Source organism: Octopus sinensis, linkage group LG8 (assembly GCF_006345805.1).
Source record: "Octopus sinensis linkage group LG8, ASM634580v1, whole genome shotgun sequence".
NCBI lineage: Eukaryota > Metazoa > Mollusca > Cephalopoda > Octopoda > Octopodidae > Octopus > Octopus sinensis.
In genome coordinates this window covers 81,667,795-81,681,516 of record NC_043004.1, presented here as the reverse complement: position 1 = coordinate 81,681,516, position 13,722 = coordinate 81,667,795, and the positions used below count along the sequence as shown (strand labels likewise).

Below are 13,722 nucleotides of genomic sequence, written 5' to 3'. Positions count from 1 at the left end.
AAATGCTTAGTGGCATTTCGTCTACCTTTATGTTCTGAGTTCAAATTCCGCCGAGGTTGACTTTGCCTTTTTATCCTTTCGATTCGATAGATTAAGTACTAGTTGCGTACTGGGGCGGTCGACTCGACTGACCCCCTCCCCGAAAAATTTCGTGCTTTATGCCTAGAGTAAAATAGATTATAATAAATTCATATCGTCCCCCAATTCCCAATTCTCTGCCTTCCTCCCAACGCCTCTTTTTTCTCTACCCCCACTACCCGCTAACCGCCCCCAGGCCCAGCGCTCTCCTGACCGTCTCAACGTCCATCGGGGTGACAGTAGCGCCCCCTTGAGAACCAATGCTATAACAGAATACACATACTCAGTCATGGTCTGATCAATAGTAACGAGATTGTGGGTAGTAAAAAGCGATTCAGCATTTTAATCTCATTCGAAGTAGTCGTCTTCTGAAGTTATGCACTTTATCCGGCATCGTTTGCACTGATGCAGGCATTCCTGGAAACTCCTCTTTTAGGGATAGCGACCAGTTTCTTCGCTGCATTTTCTTGGATTTCTGCGACGTCTTGAAATCTTGTTTTTTTCCAAGAAGAATTTGATTCTATGGAAAGATTCTTGGATGTTACACCCTTCAAGTCGTGTCTATTTCTACGCATGCACTCACACACACACACACACATATATATATATATACACACACTCACAAACATACACATATACACACACACTCATACATACACATACACTCACGCATACAGACACTCACGCGCACACAAACACACACACACATACACAAATACACACACTCACACACATACATACACGCTCACACAGACACACATACACATATACACACACACACACTCACACATACACATACACACACACATGCACACACAGGCGTGCGCACACACACACGCATTTCCTCTGCCGTGGTAACTGAGTGAAGCGTTGTGGTGAGTTGAGACGACCACACTTTACACGCTTTACTTCTAAGCACTGCCACAAACAACGGAAGCGATCGAGAACGTTGTGACTTAGTGTGCATGCGCGACAGAGTTCAAGGTCAATCTTTGCCAAGCGGCTTCACTCTGCATACTTTAGCACCATTACCATAGCAACAGTTCCAATACATTTTAATCAGTTTTTGTATGTCATGCAACGGGATCGAAACCGAAATCACATATTAAGGAAACAAATTTCTTAACCATGTATCATAATTGTTTTATCCTTTTCTTTCTTACATTATTTACATTATTTACATTTGACGGATATTTGTCCTCATCTTGTTTGTTGTTAACACAATGTTTCGGCTGATATACCCTCCAGCCTTCATCAGGTGTATTGGGGAAATTTCGAACCTGGATTCTCATTCCTAAGGTATTTTTCGATGTTGTTATTATTATTATTATATTATTATTATTATTATTATTATTATTATTATTATTATTATTCAAGTTACTGCCTCTGGAATCGAACTCGGAATATTCGGGTTAGTAGCCCGCGCTCTTAACCACTACGCCCACACGCCCACGGCATATGGCGAAGTGGTTCAGAGCACAGGCTGCTAACCCCAAGATTCCGAGTTCGATTCCAGAGGCAGTAACTTGAATAATAATAATATAATAATAATATAATAATAATAATAATAATAATAATAATAATAATAATATCGGCAAATACCTTAGAAATGAGAACCCAGGTTCGAAATTTCTCCAAGACACCTGTTGAAGGCTGGAGTGTATATCAGCCGAAATGTTGTGTTAACAACAAACAAGATGAGGACAAATATCCGTCAAATGTAAATAATTCCTCATCTCTTGAATATAGAACTGTAGTATTTTTCTTTCTTGGCAGCGTGTGTTATCAACTGTTGATAGTTGGTCGTTTGACATCTTCAACTTTGACAAGCTAATAGCAGGTATGTTGCCGCTTCTTCCATATGCTGTCTTCTTCTTATAGTATTTTACTCTGTTAATTGTTGTCTAAGGATTCTGCTAATCCAGGACCCTTATAATTCAACCAACACACCAACTCAAGCACGTATTTATAACACCGGAGGCTTTCTTAACTCAAAAGTCTTGTCGCCTTTTTAGCGGCCAACTTGAACTAACTTAGAAAGAACTCAAACCTCAAAGAAAAACATACAAACTACTTTATTTCAATTATGTGTGTATTATATATGTAAATATTTATATATATGTGTGTGTGTGTGTGTGTGTGTGTGTGTGTGTGTGAGTATAAACATAACATAACGTTACATACATACACTCATACATACATACGTACATACATATACACACATACATAAACACACATACATAATGCAAACATAGATACATGCATGCACACATATATCCATCCATCCATCCATCGATACATACATCCATACATCCATCCATACATACATACATACTTACGTACGTACGTACAACTACATACATACCATTACAACGTACATATACTACATACTTACGTACGTACATACTACATACATCCATACATACATCCTACATACACATCCATCATCTACATATACTACATACATACATACATCCATACATACATACATACATCATACATCCATACATACATACATACATACATACATACATACATACATCCATCCATCATACATACATACATACACATCCATCCATCCATACATACATACATACATACACATACATACATACATACATACATACATCCATCCATCCATACATACAACATACATACATACATACATACATCCATCCATACATACATACATACATACATACATACATACATACATACATCCATCCATCCATACTACATACATACATACATACATCCATCCATCCATACATACATCATACATACATACATACATACATCCTTACGTACATCGTACATACGTACATACATACATCACATACTAAGTACGTACGTACATACGTACATACATACATACATACATACTACATGCATCCATCATACACCACATACATACATCCGTCCACCTCCATCATACATACATACATACATACTACATACATACGACGTACATACATCACAAACACACATCACACATACATACATACATACATACCTACATACATACATACATCCATACATACATACATACCTACCTACCTACATACATACATACTCATACATACATACATACCCACATACAAATACATAACAGTACATACATACATACGTACATACAAACATACGTACGTACGTTCATACGTACATACAAACACACATCACACATAAATACATACATGCATATATACATACATACACACATACATACACACACACATACACATACATACATACATACATACATACATACATATATACATACATACATACATACACACACACACACACACACACACACACACACACACACACACACATACATACATGACCTGCTTCTTTCACTTCCCGTCTGTCAATTCCAGTCACAAGGTTTTGGCGAACTTGGAGCTTATAGTAGAAGACGTTTACTCGAAAGCGAGTCCGGAAAATTCGCCAAAAGAAATTTTGTCACAGGAAAATATGTCGTTTGGACAATGATAAAGCATTTTTCTGTTTTTTAAATATAATGAAAAGAATGGTATGTAGAGCATTGCTCTTGAACTCATAACAAACGAACTGTATAGATAAGGACCTTCACTGCGGGTTAGCTATCGAGCGGGTGTGCAGAGAGAAGAAACTGCCGGTTAGGCGGTAAACGAGAGCCGGTCCAAAATGGCCGATCGTTGATGATTGAAGCGGAATAAAAGATACTTCTACATCTTGATTACGGTTGTTTTTTATGTATTGCTTGGCAAAAGCTGTAGGTAACAGGTTTTGTAATAGCATTAGATAAGCAAAAATAAGTAATAAGTCTTTATTCAACGTCAAACAATAAAAAGACGTGATGAGGTCATTTTACGGCAAAGATGTTTATAGCGAAATTTCCTATAACCGCTCGAGAGGTCAGGCATTGGAACTGAACGCAAGATGACATGATTGGGAAGTAATTTCTTAACAGCACAGCTACACCTTATAACAACAACAACAACAACAAGTAAATAAATAAATAAACGAACGTGAACATGATGTAACTTGTCTTAACATTACCTTATGTCTTTATTGAGTAAAAAGAAATGATATTCCAGGAAATATGTTTTCTGTGACTACAGTTCTTGCATAATGTCATAATATTGTATGCGCAGTTTCTCATTTCTCTCTGTCTTTTTTATCCTTCTTTTTTCCGTTTCTTCTCCGCAGGGAAATCGCTTTTCCATCTAGCTTTACATTTGTTCCAAGATTACGGCTTCTTAGATATATTCAACATTGATATAATAAAGTTGATGCGGTGCCTCAGTAAGCAACATGCCTTCTTTCTCTTCTTTGTCATTGTATGTGTCTCATGTATGACGTGCATATATACACACACACATCATATATATGTGTGTCTGTGTATATTATAATATATATCATATATTATAGATTATCTATCATTTGAGTCTTCGTATGTAAATATATATTTGTATATATGCATGTATATATATATATCTATATTATATATATATATATATATATATATATATCTATTATATAGATATTCTATATATTATATACATTTGTATATATATATATATATCTATCTATTATATATATTTGAAGGTATTTTATTAATATAAATGGTAATTTGTGTGTGTGTGTGTGTGTGTGCAAAAACGCACGCGCACACACATATATGTATGAGTGTGTGTAATATATATATATGTGTGTGTAGAGAGAGAGAGGAGAGAGAGAGAGAGAGAGAGGGGGGGAGAGTGATAAAAAGGGGCAAGTGGAAGACTGATGTGGGTAGATGCATGCTAATATAAATACACATACATGTACATATATATATATATATTTATATTTATGTGAATATAATATATATATATGCATATATATTCATATATGTGTATATATATATATATATATTAATAACAGACGTTAATATATTATTCGTTACTTGATCTCGCCTGATATGTTATGAGAAATCAGGCGAGAGATTTCGATTTTATCTCGTTCATACGACTTCTCATGGAAAAGGCTTGAAGATATGAATCTCTTTAAGCATATGCACGTATAGCCGCATATTGAGTGTGTGTGAATATATATATATATATATATATATATATATATATATATATATATTATATATATATATATATATTATATATATATATGTGCCATAAAGTTATTCATTTCGTATATACATATGTATTTATATAATATATATATTATAATATATACACTTACGATACATATATATATAGATATATTACTTACATATACGTAACATATATACCTAATGCATACATATATATATTTAATATATGCATATATTATATATATTATATTTTATATATATAATATAGGTGTATATATATATATACACCTATATATATAATATATAAACGTATTTATATATGTATATCATACATTATAACATACATATACAAATTTGTATATATAATATATATTATATATATATATAATCTATATATATATATATAATATATATATTCACACTTATTTATACTAGCAAATTCCCTGGTGTTTATGTATAACTACGGATAAATTATACAAACGTAACGCATGTATAAGATGAAGACTACAACATTACTTAGAATTATAGAACCTAACCTACAACAAAGAATAATGACACTAATTCGCGAACAGAGAATATTCGTGTGTAAAATCAATATGGCGAACTCTCTTGTTTTGCCTTTTTACCTTTTCATTTAATTTCATCAAAATTCTACGCTTATTCTCCATTTGTTTTAACGTATTGTTGAGAGTATTTTAATAGTTTAAATTCTAACAGTTAACTTCAGATAAACTTCGTTCAAATATCATATTCTAAAATACACTGTCAGGACAAGTTTGTTAGATTTTGGGTACATGCTCTCCTTTAATTCAGAAAGAATAGATGCGTTCTTCTGAATTGAAGGAGGCAGCTTTTCTCTCTTTCCTGAATGAAATACTAAATATTCTATCCACCAAACTAAGTTGAATAATTTTCCTTTTATAGAAATAAATATATATTTTACTGACACAGACCACCACGGGTCAATTGTATTCTCTTATAGATAGATAGATAGATAGATAGATAATAGATAGATAGATAGATAGATAGATAGATACATAGATAGAGATAGATAGATGATAGATAGATAGATAGATAGATAGATAGACAGGATAGATAGATAGATAGAGATATATAGATAGATAGATAGATAGATAGATAGAGGATTGTGGAGAGAAGGGGGAATAGAATGACAATGTACTATCTCGACTATAGAAAGCGACTTCCAAACGTTTCTGGCTGGCAATAGAGAACTAAGCTGAGTGTATTATTGAGAGAAGTGCTGGTGGTGGTGGTGCTGGTGGTGGTGGTGCTGGTGGTGGGGGGGGGGGGGGGGGGTTCATTATCCAGCTGCACGCTGATTAAGCAGATTTATGATTAAAGGCTTTTTGGGGTGGAGTATATATGTTGTGAGGGTCTTTTTCAGATAAGTTGAAAGAATTTGATTGCAACTTTTGGCAAATCAAACGAGGGACCTCCTAATTTTTTTAATTCTTTTTTTTTTTTGCGTATTCATAGGAATAATACATCTTGCGCACAGAAAATAGTGAAAATCAAAACCCTGGCCTACATATTCATTCTTAACTACGTTCCGGCAGATATGAACGTGACTATACCAATCGCTTCTGAATTTCGTCTACATGCATTCACAACACATCGAGTGCATTGGGATCGCACATAACTACAAAGGAAACAATAACGAAATACCACCAGCGATTAGCATATTCAAGTTCGAATCCGCCAGAATGAATATTTATTTTATTATCTTTAAATGAATTTTTCGTCCTTACAAGATATTGGAATGGGGAATGAGCCGAGGAAAAGTGTAGGGAGTTTGTGAAAAAGGAAATTGGAGAAGAAAGAATGTGTTTAATGTAAGTGGGGCTGGCAGTAATAAAAATATGAACAGTAAGAAAAAAGGAAAGAAGTAGATATTTTCAGTGATAACAGACAAATAGACAAAGAAAACAGGAAATGGCGGGGTGGTCTACAGACTGTTCTGAGATTTGAAGATATACGAGAAATCTAGGTAGGAGATGGGGAGATAGAGAGAGAGAAAGAGAGAGACATAGACAGATAGGCAGATTGGGATAGAGAGAGAGACAGACAGACAGACAGATGGGTAGATAAATATATAGAGAGAAAGAGATGGGTTGACTGGTAGATATGGATAGGTAGACAGACGGACAGATAACTTGACAGACAGACACAGACAGACAGATAGATAGATAGATAGATTAAGATATGATAGATAGATAGATGATGATAGATAGATAGATAGATAGGTAGAGTAGGTATGGTAGGTGATAGGTAGATATAGATAGATAGATAGTAGATGATAGATAGATAGATAGATAGCTAGATAGATAGATAGATAGATAGATAGATAGATAGATAGATAGATAGATAGAACTTAAAAGGAAAGTGATTTTTTATTTTAAAAATGAAGGAGAAATAGAGGATATATAATCGTAGATAAAGAACTGAGGTCGCTAATGTTTAGAAAAACGACAATAATTTTGTTTTCTCAGTTTGTGTTTTTCCAGCCAACGCATTTGTAACTTAAAATATTAATTTCTTAGATAAGCAGTTTACCATCTTTACTGACGAGCAGTTCTACCCGAAACATTAGACATTTTCCTTCCTCACTCGTTTCCTCAGATTCACTAAAAGAAAAAGCGTAAGTTAGTGTTAATACATTTAATGTATGAGCTGTTAAAAAAGCTAACCAGATTGGTTTACAGTTGGGAGTCATTTTAACCAAAGGCCTGCTTAATTAAGGCTAAAGCAGAGCTAAACTACAATTATCATCACCACACACATTCATCGTCATCATCAACATCATTACCAGTATCATCATCGTCATTAATTTCTCTTCTCTCCTTCTCTCTCTTTCTTCTCTCTCTCTCTCTCTTTATCTCTAGCTCTATCTGTTCCGCGTTTGTTTTTCTTTCTCTATCTCTCCCTCTCTATCTTCTTAGGTTCAATAGAAGATGGTTACCATGACAGCAATCCGTACCACAATTCCTTGCACGCAGCAGATGTTACCCAGGCAATGCATTGCTACCTGAGAGAGAAAGAGGTAAAACTACACACACACATACACACACACACACACACACACACACACACACATACACAGAGAGAGAGAAAGGGGAGGGGAGAGTTGGCCGAAAGTCACCCGACAGTAAATCAAAATTCCATAAATATTTGATATTCAATTTTATATAATTCAATCCAATTATGGATGTTTAATAATTGAATTCTGTGAGTTAAAATCACCGTTTTTCTTTTTTTTTTCAACATTTGTTTATTTATTAGCAAGTCAAATATAAAATAATTATTTTGTTTTAATCTTGGAATTAAAGGTTTTGATTTACTGTCACGTGACTTTGGGCCAACCATGTATATATTGGGTTGGTGCATAATTATTGCGGATTTTTTCAACAAATAGCAATAACAACACGTAACAAAAACATCTCTAAATGATTATTCCGAAGCATATTCACCATCTACTTCAATTACTGCTTCCCATTTGCTTGGCAGATGGTCAGACCGTCATTTAAAGATGTTTTTTGCTAAATATTGTTATTGTTTTTGTTGAATAAAGTTTGTTGAAAAAAGCCGCAATAATTATCCACCAACCCAATATGTGTGTATGTGTGTGGTGTTCGTGCGTGTGCATATATGTGCTTTATATATACATATCATATATCGATATATAATAATATATATATATATATATATTATATATATATATATATATTATAATATATATATAATATAACGGGAAGCTTTATGAAAATAAACAAAAGACGAAGGCAGGTGGAATACAAACAAACAATTGTATTAGTATGGCGCTCAGGAATATAAATAAAACAAGTTCTTTACGTTTCGAGCCTACGCTCTTCAACAGAAATACACAGAAAAGAAACACGGAAAGAACCAAGGAGAGAAAAAAAAAATATATATATATATATATAATTTTATATATATCTATATATATATATATTATTATTATATATATATATATATATTATATATATACATATATATATAATGTGGAGGCGCAGTGGCCCAGGCTGGACGTTGTTAGTGTTTATTGAGCGAAAACCTAAAGTAACTCCACGAGGCTCCTTTCTCTCGCTCTGTTTCTGTTGTACCTGTATTTCAAAGGACCAGCCTTGTCACACTCTGTGTCACGCTGAATCTCCGTCTGTGGAATGCTCAGCCACTTGCACGTTAATTTCACGAGCAGGCTGTTCCGTTGATTGGATCAAATGGAGCCGGTTACGTCCTCGTTAACCGGCGGAGTGCCGTAATAATGTATACACGAAGAACGTATCATACTCACACGTATACACATGTGCGCACACACAACACACACACACACCGAGTGGTTAAGAAACTTGCTTTGCAAATGCGTGCCGTCGGGTTCAGTCCCACTTCACGGCACCATAGGCAAGTGTTTTCTAAAACCGAACAAGTCCTTATGAGTGAATCGTGAATCTGATAGACGGAAACTGCGTGAAACCTGATTGACGGAAACTGCGTGGAATACCGCATTACGTATACGTGTCTACCTTAGTGTGTTTGCTTGTCTGTGTCTGTGTGTGAGTGTGTGCGTGTGTCTATCACCCACCGCTTGACAACCGGTACTGGTTTGTTTGTGTCTCCGAAACCTAAGCGGTTCAGCAAGAGAAATCGATATAATAAATATAGGTTCTGGAATCGATTCACTTGACTAAACCGCCCGAGACGGCGCCCCTGCATCCAATGACTGAAAAATAATTCAAAAATAAAAACATGTTCTACATTAAACACTTTCCATTATTATTATGCAAATAACCGACGTCTTAAATAAATATTTATTCATTTAAGAAATATCCATTAAAAAATAGCATCTTTTCCGACACATGAAAAATCCATCACGTTTTATATTTTAGCTGATTTAATTCCCTTAATTTAAAGATACAGAAATAATTTATTCTTAAACGCATAATAATGCTAATAAAATAGCATAAACCGGTTAAAGTATCCTGGCTGGCCGGTAACGAATATCTTCAGCAAAATATGGATAATTTATCCTGTTCAGGCTATTGTATTATCATATCAGGCATTATCATACGTTTGAGAATGATAATATTTCTGTATCTTTCAATACCTCGCAAAGGCTATACATCTATAAAGCAAACTGTTGACTTTCATCGTAAAGTTGAATCTAATTTAATTTTAGCTAATGTTTTAATTCTTTGTTGTGTCTGGGGAGAGTCATTTTCTTTTTGTGCCTTATAATGTAACACACTTAAAATTTCCACTTTTTTCTTATTTTTATTTTCCTAAAATTTTCATTGCATCTTGCAACCTTTTCAATAGTCTTTTCAATAGTCAAGACTATTGAAAAGGTTGCAAGACGCAACGAAAATTTAGGAAATAAAATAAGAAAAAGTGGAATTTTACCGGTGAGTGTTGTTACATTATAAGGCACAAAAAGAAAATGACTCTCTCCAGACACAACAGAATATGCTTCAATACACGAACTCATATAAAGAATCTTGCAAACCAAATCCCAAAACGAAATTTTAATTCTTTCCTTTTTAAGAAATGTCTCTGTCTTTTTCTATCTTTTGCAGTTATATAATTGTGTTCTTCCAATAGAAGCAATGGCAGCTCTTTTTGCCTCTATGATGCATGACTTGGATCATCCAGGAGTGAACCAAGCTTACCTCATAGCAACAACTAATGTCTTAGCATCTCTTTATGAAGTAAGTTATTCCATTTTAATCGTAATTTTTCCATCCCCCATCCCGGGGAGACGGGTTGATAAAATAAAGCAGTAGAGGTTCTGTTTAATGGAGGCGCGTGGCTTAATGGTTAGGATGTTGCACTCATTATCGTAAGACAGTGATTTCGGTTCCTGGACTGGGCAATACGTTGTGCTTTTGAGTAAAACATTCCAATTCCTGTTGTTTGAGGCCCTCAAGAATCGAGTAATCCTGCAACGAACTGGTGCCCCGTCGAGAATGGGGTGGGGAGTACATATGCTGGAGAATTCGGGAAACTACTATATGGTTCGGGAAGGAACTTTAGAGCTCTTGGGAACCGGGGTGGGGGAATTCGAATTAATCAGCTAACCTATGTTATTTTCCGTATAACTTAGCGGTTCGGCAAAAGGGATCGGTAGAGTAAGAACTATACTACGGCAGCGGCGGCGGTGGTGGTGGTGGTGTGGTGGTGGTGGTGATGGTGGTTGTTTAGCTCTAGTTCAGACCTCTTCTGTCTTTCCTTTATTAAAACCGTGGGTGTATGGTTTGAGGAAGATCTAGCTGTGATTTCTAGGAGATCAAGCCACCTCACGAAGGATCCCTTCGTCATGTAAGAAAGCGAGAGATAGAGAGTGTGCATCTGTGTTTGTGTGCATGTGTGTGTGCGTGTGTGTGTATGTACCCGTATGTTTGTGTGTCTATATGTGAAGTTAGAAAAGGAATGCATGTCTGTGGGTGGGTGGGTATGTGCGCGCCAAAGAGGTTAGTTTTATTACTCTGATTTGATTGGATAACGAAGAATTAGTTTCTTCGGTGTAGAACGCTTCTCATGTGATTGGTTATAGTAAAGTTGGTTGTGAATGTAGTTCCTAGTTTAGTGTACTCGTATCCATTTGGTCCGACTGACCTGGACAAAGTAAATTAGCTCGGCTAAAGTAAGAGCTTTTAACCTGGTTTATCAAAAACTTCATATAGGTACAAACATCGACTTTCAGGACATCGATGATCCAAAGCTTCTTGTAATTCTTTTCTACGCTAGGCACAAGGACCGAAATTTGGGGGGATGGAGCCCAGTCGATTAGATCGATCCCAGCACATAACTGGTACTTAATTTATCGACCCCGAAAGGATGAAAGGCAAAGTTGACTTCAGCGGAATTTGAACTCAACATAAAGACAGGCGAAATACCTATTTCTTTACTACTCACAAGGGGCTAAACATAGAGAGGACAAACAAGGACAGACAAACGGATTAAGTTGATTATATCGACACCAGTGCGTAACTGGTACCTATTTAATCGACGCCGAAAGGATAAAAGGCAAAGTCGACCTCGGCGGAATTTGAACTCAGAACGCAGCGGCAAACGAAATACCGCTCAGCATTTTGCCCGGCATGCTAACGATTCTGCCAGCTTGCCACCTTAAGATTCTTATTAGAATTTATAAACTTCTTATAATGCTTAGTGACATTTCGTTCATTTTTTTCTTTTATATATATATATATATATATATATAAAGTTAATCCAAACATGAAAACACAAAGAGAAAACACAACAACGCGAGGACGTGGAACAAATATAGTATTATTGGACGCTCAGGAAGGAAGGGAAGAAGGATGGTTTAACGTTTCGAGCGGAGCTCTTCGTCAGAATCATAGGAAAAGGAAAGATCCAGAGAAGGGAAGACGGAGGGGAAAAAATCGCCAACGGTACACACGCGGTCACATTTTGAATCAGTCATTTGACTGCGGTATTGCTGGAGCACCGCCTTTAGTCGAGCAAATCGATTGTAAGAAGCCTAGTACTTATTCTGTCGTTCTCTTTTAAAGAAACGCTAAGTTACAGGGACGTAAACACACCAGCATCGGTTGTCAAGCGTTCTTGGGGGAAGAAACACAGACACACAAACATATACATATATATATACATATACGACGGGCTTCTTCCAGTTTCCAGCTACCAAATCCACTCACAAGACTTTGGTCGGCCCGAGGCTATAGTAGAAGGCACTTGCCTAAGGTGCCACGCAGTGGAACTGAACCCAGAACCATGTGGTTCGTAAACAAGCTACTTACCACACAGCCACTCCTGCGCCTATGGCATCTTTACGTTTTGAGTTCGAATTCCGCCAAAGTCGACTTTGCCTTTTATCCTTGCGGGGTCGATAAAATAAGTACCAGTTGAGTACTTTGGCCGATGGAACTTATGCCGAGATTCAGAATTCGTCCGAGGCTGAGCCAACACAATTTTGGCTCACAACACAGGTTCACTGCAACGCAATTTCTTTTCCTCGACATTCTCTGTTCTATTTAACATTATCCCAAAACAAATCAAGGAAGAAAAAGATCCATCACCTTCAAACGAAACCTGGACGAAGAAGACAAATTTCTTCAAGGGATACCAAATAGACAAATTTCTAGGGATACCAGATAGACAAACTTCTTCAAGGGATAGGCAAATTTCTTCAAGGGATACCAGATAAGCCATCTATACTTAGGCACATCTCAGTCAACAACAATTCTCTACTGGAATGGATCATGATGCCACGAAACATGACTTAAAAGTGATTTAACAGACCTATCAGGTGGTGTTATTAAGTTAGACATGGCTTGAACTTTTGGCCGGAACAAATCTATGTTTATCTAAGAGGCCAGACTGGAAATTTACTTCAATGTCGATGTACTATTGTAATGGGGAAAACGAAATGGTAGCTTTCATTTAAATCGACTAACTTGATAGGCAGGCCTACAGAACTATCGATATCAAAATTTCGTAGACTTAAGTCTGAGAATCTAAGCCGGGATCTTATTGCCTCGGTGTTGATGTAT

At 35.9% G+C, this 13,722-nt stretch overlaps 1 protein-coding gene across 1 annotated transcript in view; it reads left to right on the top strand.

The window, feature by feature from the left end:
• Nucleotides 1-1,795: 1,795 nt before the first annotated feature.
• LOC115215082 (cAMP-specific 3',5'-cyclic phosphodiesterase 7B) overlaps nt 1,796-13,722 on the top strand; it is a 29,654-nt gene continuing 17,727 nt past the window's right edge. Inside the window, exons 1-4 of the mRNA XM_029784242.2 lie at nt 1,796-1,918; nt 4,273-4,368; nt 8,113-8,213; nt 10,765-10,896. Of these exons, the coding sequence (XP_029640102.1) occupies nt 4,356-4,368; nt 8,113-8,213; nt 10,765-10,896 (246 nt within the window). The 5' untranslated portion in view covers nt 1,796-1,918; nt 4,273-4,355. The remainder of the gene's footprint in view (nt 1,919-4,272; nt 4,369-8,112; nt 8,214-10,764; nt 10,897-13,722) is intronic.